At 36.5% G+C, this 25,530-nt stretch overlaps 2 protein-coding genes and 1 long non-coding RNA gene across 4 annotated transcripts in view; 1 reads left to right on the top strand and 2 right to left on the bottom strand.

Moving 5' to 3' along the window:
- Positions 1-820: 820 nt before the first annotated feature.
- On the bottom strand, positions 821-17,256 carry LOC133623198 (MOB kinase activator 1A). Its single transcript, XM_061986269.1, has 6 exons — positions 17,046-17,256; positions 10,849-11,015; positions 10,628-10,721; positions 5,485-5,618; positions 4,641-4,804; positions 821-1,087 (listed from the first exon to the last, which is right to left on the bottom strand). The coding sequence occupies exons 1-6, from the start codon at positions 17,057-17,059 to the stop codon at positions 1,010-1,012; spliced, it is 651 nt and encodes a 216-aa protein (XP_061842253.1). The 5' UTR covers positions 17,060-17,256; the 3' UTR covers positions 821-1,009.
- Positions 17,257-19,709: 2,453 nt separating this feature from the next.
- LOC133623197 (uncharacterized) overlaps positions 19,710-25,530 on the bottom strand; it is a 66,542-nt gene continuing 60,721 nt past the window's right edge. For both annotated transcript variants that reach the window (XR_009817860.1, XR_009817861.1), the window contains one exon: positions 19,710-20,260. This is a non-coding gene — a long non-coding RNA (uncharacterized lncRNA). The remainder of the gene's footprint in view (positions 20,261-25,530) is intronic.
- The window catches only part of antxr1a (ANTXR cell adhesion molecule 1a), a 54,810-nt gene continuing 49,113 nt past the window's right edge, over positions 19,834-25,530 (top strand). Inside the window, exons 1-3 of the mRNA XM_061986268.1 lie at positions 19,834-20,268; positions 25,135-25,206; positions 25,283-25,354. Of these exons, the coding sequence (XP_061842252.1) occupies positions 20,108-20,268; positions 25,135-25,206; positions 25,283-25,354 (305 nt within the window). The 5' untranslated portion in view covers positions 19,834-20,107. The remainder of the gene's footprint in view (positions 20,269-25,134; positions 25,207-25,282; positions 25,355-25,530) is intronic.

The raw sequence follows: 25,530 nt of genomic DNA, 5'->3' as shown, positions 1-25,530 counted from the left end.
GACCACAATGTTTACATTACATTTGCCCTTTTGTGCACAAATGCAACACAAGTTGTTAAACCGAGGGAAAAAGGTACCAGGGCATAAGAAACAATCAGCCACCCACAGTTCCAATGATCGGCACCACAGAAATAACCTAAAATGAAATATAACTAAACTAAAAAATTCACATTCAAAGTGTTTTCATAAATATTGTTTTTCCACTAGACATGAATAATCAACCTTGTTTACTAAAAGCCCTATATCTTGCTTTTAACCATATCAATCTACCTATTTAGTCATGAAAAAAACCTGTAAAAATAAGAAAGTTGCAGTTAACAGTCTATATATTGAAAAAGGTTTCTCACCTTCACCCAGCAATGCTTTGTATTGCATTTGGCAGCGTGAAATCACATACGTTTCTTGATGAACTAAACATCTCTTGCATTATTTTATCCACCAATATCACATATATATGTCTCTCCTTAAATTGTGCTAAAATACAAATTTAAATGTAAGCTTAGACTATTTGGTCAGGGATAAATGAAAAAGAAGACTGTAAAAACAACCCCTGAACTGGGGAAGAGCTCATTTCCACTTCCAAAAGTCATTGGTCCGCTCTTAAAAAGTAAACATATTTTTTTCTTTTTGACTACTCATGTGAATAATACATTTAGGACCCTGTGCCATTTCATTTCTAGAAGAACAACCCTGCGATGAGGTGGCGACTTGTCCAGGGTGTACCCCGCCTTCCGCCCGATTGTAGCTGAGATAGGCTCCAGCGCCCCCCGCGACCCCAAAGGGAATAAGCGGTAGAAAATGGATGGATGGATGGAACATTGAGGGATAAAAAGTTTCAGACTGTAGTTAGACAGCAGATGGAGCTGTGAGGAGTGAAAAGAAGGCACACACTGAGTTGAGACAAGAAGTCACAGAGGTAGCAGAGGCCAAGAAGGGGGATAGTGACAAAAAGAAAGGAAGTGTTGGGAAAATAAACATAACTAAAAAAAAAAAGTGGGTGATGCAATGTCTATCTGTCCTTGGAACCAAGCTTCTCAATCAAGTCCTGGAGGGGAGCGAGCTCTCGCCGGTCAATCAAGTTGAATTCCTGCAAGTCAAACAGACATACTTGTTAGAAGGTTTACAAAACACTGTTCTGTGGATGGCATTTTCACATTATGCATTGATTTCCACTTTCATATCAGAGCTTGATTTTGGGTTATAACTTCTCCTTATTTCGGTTTTCTACATGATTTGAGCATTGTTGAGCCACAGAGATGTAAAGACTTTTCCCACATATAGAAGGGGGTCATAGAAAAACACTGCATCACATGTTCGAGAGGATAAACATACCATGACTAGAGTAAGAATCTAAAACTGTGACTTCTATGGTTGTGCGATATAGACGATATCAATTTGGCCGCCGATGAAGATTTGAATACTATTGTAATGTTGTGATAATGCATGTTGATGACACATTCTAGCTGTATTCCGCAAACCTGACAGCCACAAAAGAACAAACGCAACCTAAACGCAATGTAATATCATCATTGGAAGACGAGGAATAGCTAAACATGCTACACTACATACCGAATGTAAAACAGAGGTGGCAGATCTATACCAGGGTTTCTAAAAAAACAAAACATAATGCCCATGTCCTATTGCATATGGGTATATAGTCAAAAGCTTACAATTGTGTGTAAGTATACACACACAATTGTAAGCATTTGACAATGATAATCTTGAATAGTTGGCAGAGTGTTAGGGAAAATTTCAGGCGGAGTGTTAAGGGCCGCTGCTGGGAACTTCTGTCTTCGTGGTAACGTGCAAAAAATATTAATTAATATATAGTACTGTTAAATGTCTGTACTTTAAATCAACATTATTGTTGAAACCATTTCACTAATATTAATTAATATACAATACTGTTAAATGTCTGTACTTTAAATCAACATTATTGTTGAAAGCATTTCACTAATATTAATTAATATATAATACTGTTAAATGTCTGTACTTTAAATCAACATTATTGTTGAAAGCATTTCACTACAATATTGTGTGTGCTGCTGTCCTGTGTCAAAGCCGAAGTGTTATCGATCGCTGTCAATGACGTAAGAGGAAATGACGTAAATAAAAGGAAATGACGTAAGAGAAAATGACCCCGGAAGTAAATGGGGGGGAGGTTTTTGTAGGGGGAAGAAATTTGGCGTGACAATGCCCATTGAGCAAAGTTTTTTTACAGATACTGCAGAACTCCTCTCTGGGTCTACAATCAAAGTGTTTTAACCACATTTTGAAAAGTTAGCTAGCTAGTTACTTTTGCTGAAATTTGCCGTTTCCCATTTTCCTGAAATGTTCCCGCTTTCGTCACAGAATGTTGCATTTCTAGCATTCGGTGTTATGACTTGGTGCACCAGCTGTAGACAATAGCCATTTAAAATGTTCGTCTGTCAATCATCACACTGTACTTTCAATCAAATTTTTTAAAAAGGAACTGCACTTGAGCCTTCTAAAAACATCCAATTCTGAATCAGTTGACCAATTTAATTTACCCAGAACTCATTTTTTTATTTTATCTCTTTAAAAAATTCATTTTCTCTGAACATATGACTTACAATAGCCACAAACTGGAGGACACTTTTTTTTTAATCAGGATACACTTTTTAAAAAATAGTTAAAAGGTTTTATGCAATAATAAATGAACATCATACTAGGAATTTAGTAAATGATGCATGTGTTTGGAGATGGATGACTTGAAACATTTTAGAAAAAAGACATGTCATGGAATGATATTTAGAAAAATGCCAATAAGCCCTTTAGATAAATTAAAAATAAAGAGTCTATTTAACATCTTAAATAGATTGTATTATACACCCTCAAAGTTGTTTAAAATGGGTACATTAGATAGCAAGTTATGTATAAAGTGTCAGGCAACTGAAGGAATTAATTTACTGTGGGAATGTCAGAAAGTAAGAGTTGTGGTCTGTTGTGAGAATTGCCTTGGTTGTCCATCCTAGGCCATCTTAGGTCACGAGAGGTGCGTCACCAGAGCTGCTAATGTTAGTCAAGTAATTAGCTCATGTGTGTTGAACTGGAGACGACTGAAATAAAGGAGTAGTGTATGAAACAAGCTGAGCTTCCTCATTAACATGACATGACGTCAGAGTTAAGGACAACATCGCCTATAGTGACCAAAGAATGGCAGAGTCGTTTGATTTTGCCTTCCAGCCGAGTGGAGGCAGTGCTTTGAGTATATGATTGATGAGGATGATTGATTAAACGCTTTGCGACCTTCCCAGGCCTCTTTTATCCAGTTTGTAAGCCAGAGCCGAAGAAAAGAAACACAAGACTGACGTAGCGATTTATCAATGACCGCAACATTATTAAGTTATATTTCATTTATAATTTGATTGAGCGACGTATTAACTATTGGCTAAGTCTTACAATTGTATGACTTTTTTAATGCCTGTGGACATCGCATTTAATGCTTTTTAATGCCATTTAAGGCCTTAATTTCTACAAAATCCATTTAATGACTTAATGCTTTTTAATTCCCCGCGGCAAACCTGTATACACATATCGACAGTAACGATACCAAGTATAGTCCGTCAGTATCAGGTCAATACTACAGTGGTTAGAATTATATTTTTCATTATCAAAACAATATTGTGTCTTATTTGTAATGTTTACAAAAATTGGACACAGGAGGGATTGAACAGCAAAAATCAAATGATTTGAATAATAGCCATCCATCCATCCATTTTCTACCGCTTATTCCCTTTGGGGTCGCGGGGGGCGCTGGAGCCTATCTCAGCTACAATCGGGCGGAAGGCGCGGTACACCCTGGACAAGTCGCCACCTCATCGCAGGGCCAACACAGATAGACAGACAACATTCACACTCACATCCACACACTAGGGCCAATTTAGTGTTGCCAATCAACTTATCCCCAGGTGCATGTCTTTGGAGGTGGGAGGAAGCCGGAGTACCCGGAGGGAACCCACGCAGTCACGGGGAGGACATGCAAACTCCACACAGAAAGATCCCGAGCCCGGGATTGAACCCAAGACTACTCAGGACCTTCGTATTGTGAGGCAGATGCACTAACCCCTCTGCCACCGTGAAGCCCGAATAGCCAATCATAGAAAATAATTGGATTATTCAATTGATATTGTTACACAGCCATCCTGTGTTTTTGTCTAATTATAATTGTGATCCATAATTGCATCATTTAATGATCGTAACATTTTTTCAAGTATCAGCATTGGTATTGCTAACACTGCCCCTATAACTACTTGGTATTGGATCAAAACCCAAATTCATAGTATTGCCTAAAACTAATGTAAAGTATCCAAACAACAGAAGAACAAGTGCTTATTACTCTTTAACAGAAGTGTAGATAGAACCTTGTTACAACAGAAAGTAACCAGATATTAACAGTAAATTAACAAGCAGATTGAAAATAGTTTTGATAAAAATAATACCACATAGGTCTGTAGCCAAATTACCGGTAAGAGCCTTTGTAACACGTTTTGAAATGCTTCTATTATCATTTACATACCAATCAAATATATCGTTATATGTGTCGTTATCGCAGTAGGCTGCGATATAGAGTTCAGGCCATAACGCCCACCACTAGTGAGTGTTGTGCGGTCACTCACTTGGACAAAGAAAATGAAGTGCTTGAAGGAGGTGTTGAGGTGAGCCTCCTCCTGCAGCTGCATCACTGAGTCAAAATGCTGATGGTAGATGTGGGCGTAAACCCTGAAAAGGCGCTTCAGGATGGTTTTGGCCACAGACATGAAGTTCTTGGGAAAAGGAACTCCTAAGATGGAAAAAGATCATGTCAAAAAATGCTTTGTTTCAAACTTGACCTCGTAATGATTTGCCACATTCTGAACATGTTTTGGTCTGGCATTTCTTGTTTCCTGTGCTGTACTAGAATTGGATTGGTATCATCTGCCTTAGGGTTGATTCCAACGTCAAAGAATAGCAAGCCTTGTAGTGCTTTTACACATTATCACATGAAAAATCTAAAATTAAGACTGAAGTCATGAGATTGGACTTTGGAGCAAAACTAAAGCTGATAATCTGTGGACTTTAAGCGGTGTTCTCTATCCTAGGGCATCTCCTTAGTGTGGCTAACATGATCATTTTCAGCATTAGATGTAGGATTCTTCCATATACAGAATGGAAGTGTCTTTTTTATAATTATTTTAAATGCAGAAAAAAGACAAACATCAAGAACAACATTTTACACTCCAACTGTGCCTAAGATTTACACACAGAACATTTATTATAAAACAACATTGTAATTATAGCTTTTTCTTCAAAGAAGTCAGTCAACATTTATCAGGCTTACATAATAAATAATATAACACTGGGCTTGTATGAGGTTGGTTCCTGTCTACAAGGTTCAAATATGTATTAGTATCTCCACTACATGCTTTAACTGATCTGAAAATGTGTGTGTGTGTGGGGGGGAAATCAATAATCAAACCTCACCGATCTTTGATGGAAAAAGTGTCTCATCATCCAGCTGGTCTTGGACCCAGGTCATCAAGTAATCGATGTACTTGGGGGCAGAGCACTTGATAGGCTTTTTAATGTTAGTACCATCAGCCCAGTGGTACTCATATCTGCAAACATAGTTACAATGACAAGCCAGTGAGCATAATATTAATCTGACTTTGAAATGATGCAGATCGTAAGGCGCTAAAAGCTCTACACATGGCATGTGTCTGCTAGTTCAGGAAAGATTTGCATGGGAGGATGTTAAACTAAAATTAGGAGTGGAAGGGGGAAACGCAGCGCTATCTTTTGTACACGTAATATTCTTGATAGCAACTCAGAGCAGGAAGCGAGTCCCAGTCCCTTCCTCTTGATTAAACACTGACTGTCACGGCATTAGGAGGACAGAGGAAGTGCCAAATCTAGATTTCAGAAAAGCAGCATCTACACAGACCAGAGGTCACATTTCATTTAATTCCAGTTAGGGATGTAACAATACGAACATTTCATATCACTGTTATCGTGACCAAAATGATCATGGTTCTCACTTTATCGCGCTACTGTGGAATGTGCTCTAAAAGTACTTAAGAACAAAGAAATAATTTTTTTTTTATGGGTATAGTTGCTGTCTATTGATAGGTCATTTCTTTCGTGTTACAATAGGAATATAATGTCATGGTGAAGGTGCTCAGAATGTGCACAATCATCAAAAGCTTCCATAGTCTAGCGCAGGGGTCTGGAACGTTTTTGGCTGAGAGAGCCATGAAAGCCAAATATTTTAAAATGTATTTCCGTGAGAGCCATATAGTATTTTCTTAACACTGAATACAACTAAATGTGTGCATTTTTAAGTAAGACCAACATTTTTAGAGTATAATAAGTCTCTTATTCTTTTTAATAACATTGTTATTCTGAAGTTAACCAATAATAAATAAAATACTTCTTACCATTAATGAACAGGTGCGGAAGAAAACGGATTGATGGATTAAAATGCATGAGAATGTTTTATATTCTGAACGTTATTTTTAACACTGATTACCAGCGGAATCATTCATTACTTATCGTGTTAAGCAATGTCAGCTAAGATTTATCTGAGAGCCAGATGCAGACATCAAAAGAGCCACATCTGGCTCTAAAGCCATAGGTTCCCTACCCCTGGTCTAGCGCCTTTCTGTTTCCTGTAAAAGTTCTGTAAAATCCTACATTTCCTTCAATCATTGTGCGTTGTTTACATTTTTCTGTCATGGCGCTGAAGCCGAGGAAGGGTTGTTGATTATGCTAAAAAGCATTTTCAATACTTCAGAATGTCATTAGAAAAATGTTATGATCTAGTTTGGTGTCCTAATGCCAATTCTGCACTGTGGTAGTCATTGCTTTGCTGCACAGAGGACGTTGGCATCACATTTAATGCGGGAAAAATACATGCCGAGGATTCTTTTGTGTGACACCTGTGCATGGACCTCTGCAAGTTACGAGTACGTTCCACCCGAGTGGGTTTGGTCTTTAAATGCTCTTACATTCATGACATGAATATTAACCAAATATTAGCAAGATTGGTATTATAAGTACTAACGCAGATAAACTATTTACACGTATTACACTTGTATAGTGGACGGTTGTGGTCATAAACCGAGAAGTTGGTCAACTTTGACATTGAACTTAGTGAAGTGAATAATATTTATAAAGCACTTTTTGTCTGAAGACTCTAAGGTTATATTTCTACTCTTTAGTTAAGAAGAATTGTTGTACATTATTGGGTGGCAGGTTATAGTCTTCTGTCAAGACGCTACATTACTTTCAAGACGTTACTTGCACCACGTCACCTTCAAGCACTTGTTGCAAGTAGCTGAATCTGCAGTCATTCAGCACCGAAATGAGCCACTGATAGTTACTTCTTTTTTTCTGCTTGGTTACTTACTGTTTACGTCGACACACGTCCCACTATGGAACCATGTTTTGGTAGACATCCCTAGTTGGTAAAACTAAACTTTCCCTGCTTAAAGGGCAACTGCACTTTTGGGGGAATTGTGACTATCATTCACAATCGTAATTTAAGTAAGATAAGCACATGTTTTTTTAAATGTATTCTAAATAGTAAATAAATACAATCAAAAATTTGCTTACAATGGAGTCGTTTTATTCTGCCTATAAAGCCCTTAAAAACATGTAAACACCTGCATTAAGGTTTTATATAAATGCTGTAAGTATATATATAAGGTAGTAAGAGGCACATTTCTAAAAACATATTTTGATCATTTTAAGCATATGCAATGCATTTATTTTAAAAACACATCACATTGTTTGCTTTTTCCTTCGACAACATCACTGATTACTGCAGACTTCATGAGAGCCAACAAACATAAATAAACATCACTTACTGTACAAGGTCGTCTGTCATTAGGATGCTGACTCATAGAATCTTGTTATATTCCCGTTTAGATGAAGAACGACTCCCTCGCAAAGAAAGTGGGGGTGGAATCAAGAGTTCTTTTGCGTCATTCTCGCCATTTCCAGGTCTAAATTGGCTGTCAAAGTGTACTAACTTGTCGGATTATGTCCTCATCCATCTACCGTATTTTCCGCACTATAAGGCGCACCTAAAAACCACAAATTTTCTCAAAAGCTGACAGTGCGCCTTATAACCCGGTGCGCTTTATATATGGATTAATATTAAGATTCATTTTCATAAAGTTTCGGTCTCGCAACTTCGGTAAACAGCCGCCATCTTTTTTCCCGGTAGAACAGGAAGCGCTTCTTCTTCTACGCAAGCAACCGCCAAGGTAAGCACCCGCCCCCATAGAACAGGAAGCGCTTCTTCTTCTACTGTAAGCAACCACCCGCCCCGGAAGAAGAAGAAGCGCGCGGTGCATGCTGGGATATGTGACGTTTCATTTCCATTTGTGTGTTTATGTAAAGACCCCAAAATGGCTCCTATTAAGTGTGTTGTCTGTCTAATTATAAATAATGCAGACGAGGCGTGTTAACTGAGTTCTCAACGTTTACTCACAGCGTGCTCATAACCACATTCTAACTGCCAGCATACAACGGTTCTCAGGGCTACCGCGCATGCTCGTCACTATCGTTGCATGCTGGGTAGTGTAGTTGTTATATTTGCTAGCTCATAACATCACATTAAGAGACACGCTTACGCGCTTAATTCAATACTCGCCGTCATTCCGGGTGGATTGACAAAAGACCTCCAGCCGCTAGATATTGGTGTCAACAGGGCATTCGAAGCTAGACTGCTAACTGCGTGGGAACAATGGATGACCGAAGGCGAACACACCTTCACTAAGACAGGGAGACAGCGCCGGACGACATACGCCCAACTTTTCAATTCGGACACCGAAGGAGAAAAATTCGAGGGATTTATGAATGAAGAATAACTTCAGAAAGTGAGCGTTATGTTTATTTTGTGTGTTGTGACATTAACGTTCGAGCAACATTATGTTGCTATTGCTCTGCACTATTTTGAATTTTACTATGTTTGTGATTGCACATTTGCGTACATTTTGGGAGTGAACAGAGTTGTTAGAACGCTGGTTTTTAATATATTATTAAAGTTTGACTGACCTATCTGACTGTTTTGACATTCCTTTAGCGCAGTTAGATGCGGCTTACAACACGGGGCGGCTTATAGGTGGACAAAGTTTTGAAATATGCCGTTCATTGAAGGCGCGGCTTATAACCCAGGGCGCCTTATGGTGCGGAAAATACGGTACTATTAAGGTGAGAGGCATTATGAGGAAGCAGCTCACCAGCGGATGATGTCAATACACTCCACAAAAGCTAGTGATCACGACGCCGCTATAAAGTTTGTCAGCGTTAGGGATATTGTTATTATAAGCGCAAATACTTGGTTAATATTCAAGTCACAAAATGTTGTAAATGTTATTTATTGAGTTTTATGGACGTATACAGACTTTTATTTATGTTTATTTACGAGTTGGGATGCATTAAAAAAAATAAAATCATTTGTTTTGTCTTTCATAATGATTGTGAACCATAGGCAAAATTATCCAAAAAGTGAAGTTCCTCTTCAAGTTTCTGCACCATAACACATCACTGACACACAAGCAGACAAGCTTAATTGAAGAAACTGCACTTTATTTGTATTATTTGCCCATCATTCACAATCCCTAAGTAAGACAAGACCACATGTATTTTTTTTTTTATACATTTTGCAGCAATTTGTAACATACGGCAAGTATGAGGTGGCTAACAATGAAGCTAGTAGGAGTCCTTTATTGCACCCATTAAGCCTTCAAAAAAGCATCTAAAAACCGCCAACAATACACCATTTACATCTCATGACTTGAATATTAACCAAATATTAGCAAGATTGGTATTATAAGTACTAACGCAGATAAACTATTTACATGCATTACACTTGTATAGTAGAAGGTTGTGGTCATAAACGGAGAAGTTGGTCAACTTTGACATTCAACTTAGTGAAGTGAATAATATTTATATATCACTTTTTCTCTGGAGACTCAAAACTCTTTACATTGTGAAACTCATTATCTCCATATTTAAGCTACAATTAAAGCACTGTGGGTGGCACTGGGAGAAAGGTGGGTTAAGTGTCTAGCTCAAGGACACAACTGCAGTGACTAGGATTGCGGACGCTGGAATCGAACCTGGAATCCTCAAGTTGCTGACACGGTCGCTTTACCATCTGAGCCACGCCAAACTGTGCCTTTTACTACATTACATATATACTTACAGCATGTATATAAAACATTGATGGAGATTTTGGATGTTTTTAGAGCGCTTTATATAGGCAGAATAGAGCTACACTCATTACCTTTATTGTTAGCTGACTTTTGCTAGCGTTTATGAGTTATTATGCATTAAAAAAATGTGTGTGCTTGTTTCATATAAGGCTGTGAATAATAGACAACTCCAAAAAAAGTGCAGTTTCCCTTTAGGCACTCAAGTTGTTGGAGTTCTGACTAGAGAAGTTTACACTTGCTGCAGCGCTGTAAGACCACGGCATATTATTGAAGAGCTCATGCAGTCGAAATGCTAACTCAATCAGAGTGTATAATTGTTTTACTTTTGATTCTATATTGTGATACATTTGAAAACCCGATACTAATTGATATAACTTTAACTCACTGCATGACATCCTTACCTTGGTCCAGCAGACATCACTGAGCAGCTGGTCTCTGTGCAGAACTCTGTGATGGTGCCATATAGCATGTTGATCTGGTTGAAGAAATCCACCGCTGTAAAACAAAATGGTGTTTGTTAATAAATAACTTTTTTACACAATGAGGATGGACTGATTTTTTCCACAACAATAACTTTTTTTCACTTAAATTTTCTACAGTGCTTATTTATTTCTGCACTTACTGTTGACTGCGATCCACTCATTGAGATCCTCTCCCTCTGGCAGCATGACAGCCTGCCTCAGGTTCCCGCTGCCCAGTGTCGCCTCAGCATGTTTCAGCAGCTCATACTGATGGGACCCCTCAGGGATGTTCTTCTTAGGCTTAAAAGTCTTGGATGAGCGACTGCCACTGTACAGAAACACAAGTGTTCTTTGACAGCATGATTGGTAGGTCTAGGCCGATAATCAAACCAATTAGTTTGTTGCTGCCAAACTGGATGCAAGAGGGTTCACTCTTTGCATCGCTCTCATCACCTGAGCGGATTGGTTCAATAGCAGAATTAAATGAACAGAGGGAATCATCTTGTCAGTTATCCACTATCTTTTGCCTCTGCGGGTGGAGGCGGGGTTGCTACAATAGCTTACCTGCCGGGGATGGAGTTAAGCCACTGGCTACAATCTGTCACATTTACATTTTTATGTCTATTAAGTGCATTTTGCCATGAAACAAAATGAAGATGAAGATAATGCTTGTTGTTCCAACTTCGCAAAGTAGATGGCATCGTAACTCTGCGTAACATCTCATTAGCACAGTTTACAGCTGACTTGGTCATACTTTATAACACACCAATTCATCAATGTAGTTATATATCAGACGTACAGTGACGTGTACATTATCTTTAAAACCAGTGCATATTTGCACAAAGCCCAGGAAACATCATGGATGTATTTTTTAATCACCCCTAAGTTGAGTCTACGGTTTCCCAAAATTAAACCAACACACAATTACTTCATGTTCTGCTGTTAAATAAGGTTTAAAAACAATATAATTTAGCACCATGCGCAACCCAACATCACAAGTACATTTCTGTTCTGTGGGAAAAAATGTCCACCCAGTCAAAATGTGTGTCCTCATCGAAGAAACCTAAATCTACTTTGGATCAGTCAATATCCTTTGAAAAAATATGTAAAATATTTCACCCTGCACTTGCATTTTCCTTCTTAGAAAAGCAGTTTAAAAAAATAGTATCTTATACTGAGCTAGAGATGATAATTCATGCTTTTGTTAGTTGAACGCTACTGCCAGACTGTTGATAGTAAATTATGTCACGTAACTTCGATCCCACCTTCTTAACACTGGTTTTAACATCCATTGATCTATTTTAAATTCTAGTGACATTTGGTTAAACAGACAAAGTACCCTGCCAATATCTGAGGTCATTTGGTAAACTTTTGCCGTCTGTCCCGACAAAACGAAAAAAATTAAAAGATGATGAGCCCAAGTCCATGGCTGTAAATCTATGAATATATTTTCTAGGGGTGCACAAAAAAAACGATACATGATTGTTAGTCCTCATTTTCAAAAATAGATTAAAAAAAAAATAAAATAAAAATGTGTATATACATACATGTATATGTATATATTTCAACAAGAGTACATTTTTAAAAGACGCTTTTAGGCCATATACATGCAATCATAAGGAGCTTTTTTGACCTGTAATCTGTTTAAAAAAAGTTTCATTATTATTATACCAAGTAATAGGGGTGGCCAAAATAATCTATTCACATTCAAAAGGCGATTCTTATTCATCCTGATTCTAAATTGCGGATTCATAATCTAAAAATTACCATTGTTGGTATTTTGTCTAATACCATTGTTGGTATATTCATTATTCCTACATTGTTGATACAAATTATTGTTACAGTGTAATAATTATTGTTACCTGTGGTAATACCACTATGATACAACATTTGTATTATAATCCTTGAACAAAGTAACAGTGAAACTCATGTGAATAATCATTGAATGGAGAACTGGGAATGGGATTAAATAAATTATCTTCTTCCCACTCCCTTTCAGGCAAAACTGGACAATCATGCATTACATACTATACATTACCTTTTGCACTATATTAATTTATATTATTATGTGTTGTCAACTTTGTACTTTTTTTTAATTTATTTTTTATGTCATTGCCTGAAACAAATAAATGAATCGATTAAAAATGAAAAACTATTTGTATTTTTAAATAAGAATCAGTTTTTAAATTTTTTTTTTTTTTTTTGGCAATTTCCATGCAATCAAAAGGAGGTTTTATAACCTGTAAAAAAAGGTTCATTATAATTATTACACCAAATAACAAAATGTGAGAATTGGTTTGAACCGAGAATCTATTCTGAATTGAATAGTCTCCCCAAGAACCCGATCATCGAATCGTTAGGTGAATAGAGACTCACTTTTCTAATATATTTCCATTTCCCGGACAATTGCAACCTTCATCAATACTTTTTTTTTTAAATATGCAAAAAATATTTCTCTAAAAGACAAGCCCTTTGAATGTTTCCAGGCAAATATCTTTATTGCCCCTCACTACATTTTACTGCATACTATTGTTTTGTATCTTGATTTTATTATTGAATGTTATTTTTTCTGTTTTATGCTGTGAAGGAATTTGTGACTCATGTCTGTAAAAATGCTTCATAAATTAGGGCTATCAACCTTAACGCTTGTAATTAATAAAAATAATCGCATTATCAAAAATGAATGGTAAAAGGGTTAAGCCTTCTGGTTTGAGGCTTAACCCAGCAGACGTGCGCATTTGTGACACCATCTGTGATCACGATAAAAGGCGGCCAATTTTGCTTCAAATCGGAACTTTGGATTAAACTAAGGTAACTTGTTGATTTTGCAGCGCCAAATGTTTTTATTATCGGCGCATTTAAAATGTCAAAAATACCATCTTAAAGCGAAACACGTACTCGAGGGTGGCGCCAACAATGTTGTCAATCATTTTGGCTAATTCTTTTTTAAACAGTTACGAGTGACAAATCTAATGACTTTTTCCAGGGATATTGGAGACTTTTTTGTGCCTTGGGAGACTCGAGGCGAAAGCCAGCAACAGTCACCGTCCTCAGCGAGCAGTGACAGCTGCTGCCGGTCAGCTGGTGCTGCTGTGCTGATAGCTACATTGGCAAGAAGCAGAGGGGAACGCTACGCTGGCAAGGTTTACTGATTCAATGTTGTTAACTAAAGTAGCACAGTTAAGTTAAACATATGCCTTTGGAACCTGTGAAGACCAAGTCCTGCAACAATTATTATCACCACAGCGGTTCTGTCGCACAATAACTTGGAGAGGCACAATTACTGCAAGGATGAACCAACTGTACCACACAAACAAGAGCATCAACTTGAAACTACAGACTGAATGTGAATTTATTTTGCTTCCTGGAGAATGTTGAACATCTAAGTAATCACAAGGAGCTGGGGGTCGCATTGTACCAAAAAAAGATCAGCATTGTCATTTGAAAAAGTACACAAACTTGTTTGTTACAACAACTGTTTGAACCAGGGGTCCCCAAACTACGGCCCGCGGGATGGATCTGGCCCCCCAGCATTCAAAATCTGGCCCACAGGAAGTCCCAAGTAAAAAAAAAAAGTTTTCTTTTGTTTTGTTTTTGTTGTTGTTGTAATCTTTCCTTTCTAATCCATTTTCTACCGCTTGTTACTCTTGGTGTCTCCTAGCCGCTCAGGCAAATCATATTGTCTAAAAATGAATTTTCCCATCGATAATGTGACAATGTTAAATGTTGATGAACATCAATGTTAATTGATGTTAAATGACAAAACGGATTATAAAGACAATGTGTATATATATATATATATATATATATATACTGTATGTATATATATATATTAGGGCTGCAACTAACGATTCATTTGATAATCGATTAATCTGTCGATTATTACTTCGATTAATCGATTAATAATCGGATAAAAGAGACAAACTACATTTCTATCCTTTCCAGTATTTTATTGGAAAAAAACCCAGCATACTGGCACCATACTTATTTTGATTATTGTTTCTCAGCTGTTTGTACATGTTGCAGTTTATAAATAAAGGTTCATTAATTTTTTTTTTTATATATATATACATTTTTTTTTTTTTTTAATTGCCTCTGCGCATATCATAGATAATAATGATAAATGGGTTATACTTGTATAGCGCTTTTCTACCTTCAAGGTACTCAAAGCGCTTTGACAGTATTACCACATTAACCCATTCACACACACATTCACACACTGATGGCGGGAGCTGCCATGCAAGGCGCTAACCAGCAGCCATCAGGAGCAAGGGGTGAAGTGTCTTGCCCAAGGACACAACGGACGTGACTAGGATGGTAGAAGGTGGGGATTGAACCCCAGTAACCAGCAACACTCCGATTGCTGGCACGGCCACTCTACCAACTTCGATCCAACGAATCGATGACTAAATTAATCGCCAACTATTTTTATAATCGATTAGTTGTTGCAGCCCTAATATATATATATATATATATATATATATATAGTACATACATATATATAAAAAGGAAGAATATGTTTTCCGTCTCGATCATATAGTAAGAATGGTTTTAGGGCTGCAACAACTAATCGATTAAATCGATTAGAAAAATAGATGCCGATTAATTTAGTCATGGATTCGTTTGATCTATGCTATGCGCATGCGCAGAGGCTACGTTTTTATTTTTTTTTATAAACTGCAACATTTACAAACAGCTGAGAAACAATAATCAAAATAATAGGGGTGTAACGGTACGTGTATTTGTATCGAACCGTTTTGGTACGGGGGTTTCGTTTCGGTGCGGAATTGTACCGAACGAGTTTCCACACGGACATATTAAGTAGCGTACTGCACGTTGTGTAAACAATGGTAAATGGTAAATGGGTTGTACTTGTATAGCGCTTTTCTACCTTCAAGGTACTCAAAGCGCTTTGACAGTATTACCACATTAACCCATTCACACACACATTCACACACCGATGGCGGGAGCTGTCATGCAAGGCGCTTACCAGCAGCCATCAGGAGCAAGGGGTGAAGTGTCTTGCCCAAGGACACAACGGACGTGACTAGGATGGTAGAAGGTGGGGATTGAACCCCAGTAACCAGCAACACTCCGATTGCTGGCACGGCCACTCTACCAACTTCACCACGCCGTCACAATACTCAAAATGCCGGACATTTGAGGCATTTATGAAACCCCGCCCTGACAGCTACGCAAAAGAGAACATGTCCGGTGAAAAGAGGACGTATGGTCAGTCTATCCTAGCCCGTTAGCTGCTAGCAAAAGAGGACTAGCAGCGATCGGTTTCACCGGACGTGAAATCGATCGGGCTAGGTCCTGACCATATGTCCTCTTTTCACCGGACATGTCCTCTTTTGCGGGGCTGTCGGGCGGTGTTTCTTAAATGCCTCAAATGTCCAGCATTTTGAGTTAGGGTTGCGTGTATTTTCAATGTACGTTCAGGGTTAAGAAGGTTAAAAACACAACAAATTGTGCGTGCAGCAGCATTCGTGAGGGAGGGGGAGAGACAGAGAGAGCGAGAGAGTTGTGATAAACGTGCATGCGTCACCAGGCTCTGCTTTTTATCGATACATTTATCACATTTAATTTTTTATTATCTATAGCAGGGGTGACAAAAGTGTGCATTTTTGTAACATTTTACTTGTTTTATTTGGCAAGTTGAAAGAACATGGTGCCATGCTGTATTTTTTCAATAAAATACTGGAAAGGATAGAAATGTAGTTTGTCTCTTTTATCCGATTATTAATTGATCAATCGAAGTAATAATCGACAGATTAATCAATTATGAAATTAATCGTTAGTTTCAGCCCTAAATGGTTTGATTAAAAAGTCCAGTGAGTCTTCCTGTATGTTAATTAATGCTACATGCCACCATCCACAACCTCCATACTCTCGACAATGATCATAGTTGAGTGTCAACTAATTAAAGTATTTTGACGTAACAGAGGAAAACGCTTTCAGGGGGTCATTATTACTAAATAAATACACGTGACACCAAAGTTAAGACTACGAAGATATAAATGATGACCAATGTTTGCAATAATAGTAAACACCCGAGTCGGACGGAAAATAACTTTAGCTAGCTTTAACCGTCATGCTAGCACGCAAGTTATAATTAAATTGCAGTTGTTGACGACAGTCAAAGAAGCACATATGACATATAGTATGTTGTAAAGATTGATAGACTGTTCACTTAAATACAATACTTTAAATACACATAAAAAGGAGGTGAGTCTTCTTTAGTAGTAACGAGGTTTTGTTTTGACTCACTTCCCCCTTGTTGGAACTTTAGCTAACCGCAAGCTCCGTTGACAAATTGACAGTAACTTAGCGGATGACCACCGGCTTTACTTACAATAGAAAGCTCATCTTGGCGTAGCAGAGGTGAGAGAGCCTCGTTTAAAGTGCTTGGCTCTCGTTTTGTCGATGATAATTGATTTGACTGCACTCACACAAGAACAAATCGTTGTGCTGCTAAGCTAACATCGACTTAACTGCGCCTACTGAAGCTCTTCCTCTGTCTGCTGTCTGTGGCGTCTCAAAGGCACAGATTGTCGCCCCCTGTCGTGTACACCCCGCAACTACAAATAAATGACAACATCCACGGATGTATGATGACATTTTCTTTACAGCTGACCTACAAAATAAGCACCGTGTATTGTAATTGGGTTTAGTCTTTTTAAGCAACGGAAGTACACAGTATAAAATACAATACGACAAAATAACAGAATGAAATATTATAAAATAAAAAATAACGTTAAATAACATAACAACATAATAAAAATAAAATGCAATAACATAAACATAGAAAGAAATATAATAAAATAACATAGAATAAAAAAATGTATGTTTGAATGCCTTGCGGCATTCATACAATAACATTAACTAAAGTAAAATAAAATAACACAAAATAACAAGAATTTAAATAACATTAAAGTAACGTAAAATAAAATAAACAATATAAAATAATACACGGTAAAATAAAAATAAATAACGTAAAATAAAAAAACATAGAATACAATAAAGTAAAAATAACATTAAACACGTAAAATAAAATACATATAAAATTAAATAAATATTAATTTAACATTGAATAAAATAACATTAAACATGTAAAAAAATACAAATTAATAACATAAAATAAAATAACAATAACAACATAACATAAAAAAGAGGATAAAATACGATCAAATAACAGAATGAAATAACATAAAATAAAAAATAACGTAAAATAACATAACATGGATAAAAATAAAAATAAAATACAATAACATAAATTAACATAGAAAGAAATAGAATAGAATAACATAGAATAAAATAATATGTTTGAATGCCTTGCGGCATTCATACAATAACATTAACTAACGTAAAATAAAATAACACAAAATAACAAGAATTTAAATAACATTAAGTAACGTCAAATAAAATAAACAATTTAAAATAATGTACGATAAAAGAAAAAAAAACATAAAATACAATAAAGTAAAAATAACATTAAACATCGTAAAATAAAATACATAATAAATAAATATAACATAAAATGACATAGTATAAAATAAAGTAACATAAAATAACATTAAACATGTAAAAAAAATACAAATCAATAACATAAAATAAAGTAACAAAAAAATAGAATAACATAACATAAAATGTAGGATACAATACGATCAAATAACAGAATGAAATAACAAAATAAAAAAATAACGTAAAATAACATAACATGAATGCAAATAAAAAATACAATACAATAACATAAAATAACAGAAAAAATACGTATAATAAAATAACATAGAATACAATAATATATGTTTGAATGCCTTGCGGCATTCATACAATAACATTAACTAACGTAAAATTAAATAACAGAAAATAACATTAAATAAAACAAAATAACATGAATTGAAATAACATTAAATAACGTAAAATAAAAAAAACATAAAATACAATAAAGTAACAAAAAGTAACATTAAACAACGTAAAATAAAATGCATATAAAGTAAAATAAATATGAAATAAAATAACATAAAATAACAGGATAAAATTAAGTCATAGAAAATAACATTAAAAAAGTAAATAAAATAACATTAAACCATGTAAAAAAATACAAATTAATAACATAAAATAAAATAAAGTAAAAAAAAAAAAGAAAAAAGAATAACATAACATAAAATATAGGATAAAATAAAATAACATAAAAAGATCATATAAATCAACATAAAATTATAATAATACAATAAAAATCACATCCACTAAAAATTGTTTATTTTTGCATTCGGTGATGGCTAGAAAAGTCATTTTTGAAGACAATTACTATTTAACCATGCATATTTCTTGGACTAGTAGTGACATACAGAACCGATAGACCCAATAACAGGGCTGTGCAAGGTTTCCGGCCCTCATTGGTTTGGTTTTAGCATCTTTAAAGTACAAAATGTGTCAAAGACAAAACATGTTTTTCAGGGTTGTTTTTCTATATGCAGCCCTCGGTGGAAAAATCATGGGACACGCCTGTCGTACAGTATATAATGTTTAATCAATACCAAAGATTCAAGTGCATGACTCACTGCTGTTTTGGGGCCTAACAAGTCTTTTTCACACTTTGATTTGTGTCCGCCACGAGCCAATTAAATTAGTCAATATTTTATGTCTGAACAAATCAATTGTAGGCTTTTGTATTTAAAGAGTGGTTAGTGCATGCATAGCACATTATAGTATAGGAATTCACAGATATCATGAAAATACGCCCGAGCTCAGTTAGGGATGACCTCAGTGATCTGGGGCGATCACAGGGCGTTTCAAAGTGTGGCGAAATGAGCCTCTCCTCAAATAAATATTTTATGGTTGGGGCTTTCTTATGCTGCAGAAAATGATTTTCTGAAGCATATTTGTGATATTTTCTGCTAACAAATTTTGCCATGACAAAAAACATAGCCATCTTAAACTTCAGATGCATTTGCCTTCATTTTCCACCTCTAGGGGGCAGAATACACTTATTGGTAGTGAAGGTTTACTTCTCCCTGTTTTTATCACCTTAAGGGAGCAAGAGGCAGAAAGACTTAGGGGGGCGGAGGAGGACCTTGCAAACAATGAGAGTTAAAAAGTCAGAAGATCCCTATTTTGCAAGGTCATGCGGTGAACAAAAATCAGCCCAAGTGGGAGGTTGGGTTGGGGAGGATCTTTGCATCATCTGTGTTGCAGGGGCCATTGATGAGAGTGCACTCCAACTCAAAACATTGCCTTTCTCTCTCCTCTCCACTTCATCCTTTGAGTTACACTTCTGTGTTGGATTATTGATTGTTTTGCACAGCAAGGGGGGTGATTGTAGAGGACCGACAGAAGGACACGTCAAAGAGAGCCATCAGTATTGACACTCTTGTACTCTTCACCTTCACCTGTGTGGGATCTTCAGATGGAATAATGCCTTCATGCTGGAGTAGAAGATCCTCCGGGCTTCCAATCGTGATTGCTGCCACTCTGGTTCTAGTTGCTCTCGCTCATGTCGGACCCAACCGGAACAAAAGGGAGGCTGGCTCGTCCTCCTGCTTTGGGGGCTTTGACCTCTACTTTGTCCTGGATAAGTGAGTTGTCATTTATTATATGCAAACACTGAAACCTACTATATAATACAATGGACATCACCTTATATGTGTTGATTAGCTTTATAAAATGTATAAATGTTGTGAATGTTTTGTTTGCAGCCATTTGGACGGGTGTGCTGATGATGCAATATGCTCTCACACTGGCTTTAACCTACATTTTAACACATGGCAACCATCAGTGCTTTGTTGTTGATGAGTCTATCATCTGCAGGCTGAACAACATACAGTAACACAGCATAACATGGACCACATGGGGGACATTTAACCCACAATTGTATCAGGCAATAAGTGTGTAAAAACGTTGTTAATGTTTACCGTAATTTATATACTTTAAATATGTAGTTTTTTTTCAATAACATTTTCTACATTTCCATACTTATTTACTTTTCTAGCGAGATCCAGAACAAGAGCTCTGTAGAAAAATTTTCATGAAGACAACAATACTAATTTGGAGAGATATAAAGTCAATATGTCTATTATTAGGGGTGTCCAGATCTGAGCAAAACACCAAAAGACGTGCGTTGGAAAATATCAGCATTGATCATAATTGTCCAATATACAGTAAGTACCGGTAGTCTTGGGAAATCTTACCAATGCAGTTTATGCATTTTTTTTGGAATTTCCCGTACGTCCAAACTGCGACACAGGGGTAATTTTTGAAAATCATCACTGTAAAAATATAATTATTTACTAATGTGTTATTACATAGGAATTGTTAGATCTTACTTTTTCATTTTTAATACAAAGTAGTGCTGTCAAACGACACATTTTCTTAATCGGACTAATCACACTTTTGAATCGTGATTAATCACAGTAAATTACAAGCCTGCATAATTTAAATTATGCTATTTTTTTTCTTCATCAAAATGTAATACGTGAACAGTTTTTTAATGTTTTACTTGAAAGCACGTCTATTTGTTCAAAACTTCCGAACAGTTAAAGGTTCTAAAGGAGCATGCACACTCAAAAAAATTTGTGTGATTAATCTGTGTTAATAGATGATTAATGCAGTATTTTTTGTGATTAATCGTATGAGTTAATGCATTCAATTAAAATGTTACCATTGTGGGAGAAATACAGTCTAAAAGCATTCCTGGCTTATAATGCAGTGCTGTATATTGAGATACACTGCATTGGTTTTAGCAGCTTTACCTGCACAAATTGTATTAAATTGGCCCCCACATTATGTTTTGTATTTCTTTCCCTTACTGTACCGGATATGAACAGAAAACATTTTCCTTCCTGTCTTTGTACGTTTTTTGCCATTTTGTACATTACACCCAAAAGTTTGGAAAACACCTTCTCATTCACAACACAACTGATGGTCCCAACCCCATTGATAAAGCAAGAAATTCCACTAATCAACCCTGTGAAGTGAAAACCATTTCAGGTGACTACCTCTTGAAGTTCATCAAGAGAATGCCAAGAGTGTGCAAAGCAGTAAGCAAAGGGGTTAGTTTGAAGAAACTAGAATATAAAACATGTTTTCAGTCATTTCACCTTTTTTTGTTAAATACATAACTCCACATGTGTTCATTCATAGTTTTGATGCCTTTGGTGACAATCGACAATGTAAATAGTCATGAAGATAAAGAAAACGCATTGAATGAGAAGGTGTGACCAATCTTTTGGCCTGTACGGTATGTGAAAAGGGTCTTTTATTCATTAGTCTTAAATCTGACTTGTTGAAATCTACCAAATTAAGTAATACAAGTATGTGTGATTTGTACTGATATCGTATCGGGTTGATATCGGTATTGGCCATTACTTGAAACTGTAATATCGGCTGTATCGGGAAATCCCTTTTTTACCGGTATTTCATTTTACCCCCATTTCAATACTGATACCGATACTTTGACTTCAAACGTCATAATCATTGAAAAAGTTTGTGGATTTGCATGTAGTTAGTTGATTATGACTACGATAACCTAGGGGACATATTGTAGTACAAAATCATGTAAAATAATTTTTACCGGTGCACTGACAGACTAGAAGAGACACTGCAGTTGCATAGCTCAGAGGAAAAACGAGTTCAGTGGAACCTCGATTTACAAATTTAATTAGTTCTTGAACAGGGTTTTTAAACAAAAAAGTTTGTATATTAGGGCAAATGTCTCTATAATAAAACAATGTAAACAGGAATAATGGGGTTCAGCCTAAAGAAAAGTCCCTATTTTAGTAAAGGTTTGTACACATTGAACACAATATAAAGCGATGTACAGTGTGATGATCAACTTTCTATTTAATAACAAAGTCAAAACAACCACAAGCCGAACTGACCTCCTCGTATGCAGCCGCCCTGCCGACACACACACATACACACACTGTCACTAGCCCTGTGGTGCACTCACAGCTTGAAATCACAAAACTTCCTAACTTTAACAGCCCTGCTGCTACAAAAATTAGAGATAAAATCCAATTTACCATGTTGGTTAATTTTCTATGCGTGCAGCCGAAAGGAGGCCACTATCAACAATGCTGTGGAGACTTCCTGAATGTTTCAAACCACACATCGTTTGTCAATTGCTTTCTTTGAACACATTTTGAGCTAGTACAACTAAAACAGTTTTAATGGCTAAAAAATCACTGAAAAAGCACATTAGCTAATAGCAAAACGTCGCTGACTGAATGAGCAGCATAGATCAATAAGCTTGCCCACAATGAATGCACTTCCGGGCACAAAATTGCTTCGCTGGGGGCACACAGTGGGTGGATGAATCGTTTGTACACGGACACAAGGTTTGAACACCAAAGCGTATTTTTATTCGGTCTGTGGTCCGTAAATCGAAAAGTTTCTACAATGAATGGTTCGTAAATTTACTGAATGTACAGACTAGAAACTGCATCTAACGTATCCATCACATCACGCTAATACTGATCCGAGTTAGATACTTTGGATATTTTTTAGATCGGGGGCCGCATGGAGAAAAATCTACTCCCAAGTGGGGCGCACTGGTAAAATCACGGCACGACAACTTCAGATTGTTTTCTTTGTTTAGAAATAGAACAAGCACATTCTGAAAATTTACAAATCATAATGTTGTTGTTTTTTTTTTATACTTACATGTTGCGGTTAATAGTACTATCTTTATTTGTCGTTATTTATACTTTCTGAATAAAATATGTGATAATGTTCATCAGTCAACTCATTGGTGTTAATTTTCAATCTATCAAGATAACAAAATAATATCAAAATCAAATTGCAGGATGTTATTAATGTAGCTCATTTTCCTCGACTGGTGCACTAACATCATGTGTTTTTTTTTTTACATATGTAGCCTCACCTACAAAGATACAAAGAATTGCTATTGTGACATCTAGTGGACACATTTAAAACAGCAGTTTCTTTCATTCAAAAATTTCGGCTCACATTTATACTTAGCAAACTCATCCCGTGGGCCTGATAAAACCTGTTCGCGGGACTGATCCGGCCCGCGTGCTCTACGTTTGACACCCCTGGTCTACACCTATCACAAACACACTATAATGCACCTGGTCTGCCAAAGTATAAGGGGACAGAACAGGAGATATCGGTGTCTTTGTAGCTATATTTAGCGAGTAATCAGACCCTTTCAGATATTATTTTTCAAAAAGGCGACAAATGTGAAGTCCTTTGGCGACTCTGACATGAAAGTACGTATTGCTCATGCCTCCTCCACCATCTAAAATGCCTCCCTTTTAATTGTGACATTTAGGAAAACGACAAAAACGAGCGACGGAAGTGCGTTCATTTGTAGTTCTGAACGTATATGTTTCGCGTCTTATGTTTATTTTGGACTCGTCAATGTCAATTATTATTGTGTGCATCTTATACTGAAATGCTGACAATTCCAGACATCTTAATGGCTTATCCAGCTGTCCTACTAAAATCTTTGACCTCCAAGGTGTAAGTCATGAGTAAGAGCCCTACTAATGCGTCATTTTGCTTTAGTATGTTAATATTGCATCTTTTCCGTTTTTGTTTTGTATTGTATTTCCTCTTGGGTGCAAAAAACGTGTCTTTTCGCCGTCCTCCTATGTCCTGTCCTAGCATTTGCCTCGTCTCTCTGCACTCCTCCATCATCTCCCGGCGTCTACGCAGCTTCTCATTCATTGGGTCCAGATGTTTTACTGTGTCAGCCTGTTGTCTTGGCCGTTTGTGCTGGAACTTATGTCGCGGTAACAATGGAAAAATAGGTGTTTCGTGAGAAGAAGGAGAAGTAGGGGGATCTGAGGTTATAAAAGCAAAGTTTAAATGAGGTCATGCACTGTGATTTAAAAATGCAAGCATGCACAATTGTTGCTTTTTACTTGATGAACTATTCCCATTCAGTGTCGTTTGCTAGTTATATAAACTGCAATCATAATGGATAGATATTGGTTGTCTTGATGATAGATTGCTTCTTTCCATTTTGTTTATTTAGTTTCTGCACAGGATATAGAAGACTTTGTAGCAGTTGCTTTACAGCCCAATAAAAACATTAAGAAAAAAAATCTAAATACCAGCAGCTCAGTTTGGAGAGCATTCAGTGCGAGGGGAAAAGAGTTCAGGTTTGATTAACATCAACACTGACCTAGTTATGATCACAGGCCCACTTGCATGCAGGCTTTTAATGAGGTATCATGTCTGTAATAATAACAACATTTTTGATTAATTGGGGGTGGATTATACAGTAAAGATGTTAGCAGTAACACGAGCAGAGCTGAAACTTTGCAAAACCTCTGGAGAAGGAGGTCTAAAGCTTCAAGCTGTTACTAATTTGCTTCTGTGGAGGCACTCTGGTTTTACTTTGATAGCAGTCAATTAAAAAGCAAATGTAGGAAAAATAAATCAAAACTAAGCACACAGTTTTTTCATTTTTGCAGATCTGGGAGTGTGCAGAACCACTGGACTGAAATCTACCATTTTGTTGAACATCTCGCTCATAAATTTATAAGGTAGGCCAGTAAAAGAATCATCAATCATCAAGAATTGTTTGTTTATCTAACAAAGTTTATTTCTGTTTTGTTTCAGTCCACAATTAAGGATGTCATTTATTGTATTCTCCAATGAAGGAGAGATTTTAATGCCCCTGACAGAAGACAGGTGAGTACACTTGACCCATCCTATTTATCATGAGAGCTACTGAAAAGTAGTTGCTATAGGTACAGATTGAATGGTATTACCAAGTACTGATTCACGTAAAATCAAGGTAATGTTACAATTTTCCATGTCGACAAAGCAAGAAAAAGGAGCTCGAAAATGCAGTAAGGCTCCGCTTG

Source organism: Nerophis lumbriciformis, linkage group LG12, assembly GCF_033978685.3.
Source record: "Nerophis lumbriciformis linkage group LG12, RoL_Nlum_v2.1, whole genome shotgun sequence".
Classification (NCBI taxonomy): domain Eukaryota; kingdom Metazoa; phylum Chordata; class Actinopteri; order Syngnathiformes; family Syngnathidae; genus Nerophis; species Nerophis lumbriciformis.
The sequence above is the reverse complement of the archived record's forward strand: the minus strand, read 5'-3'. Positions and strand labels throughout refer to the sequence as shown.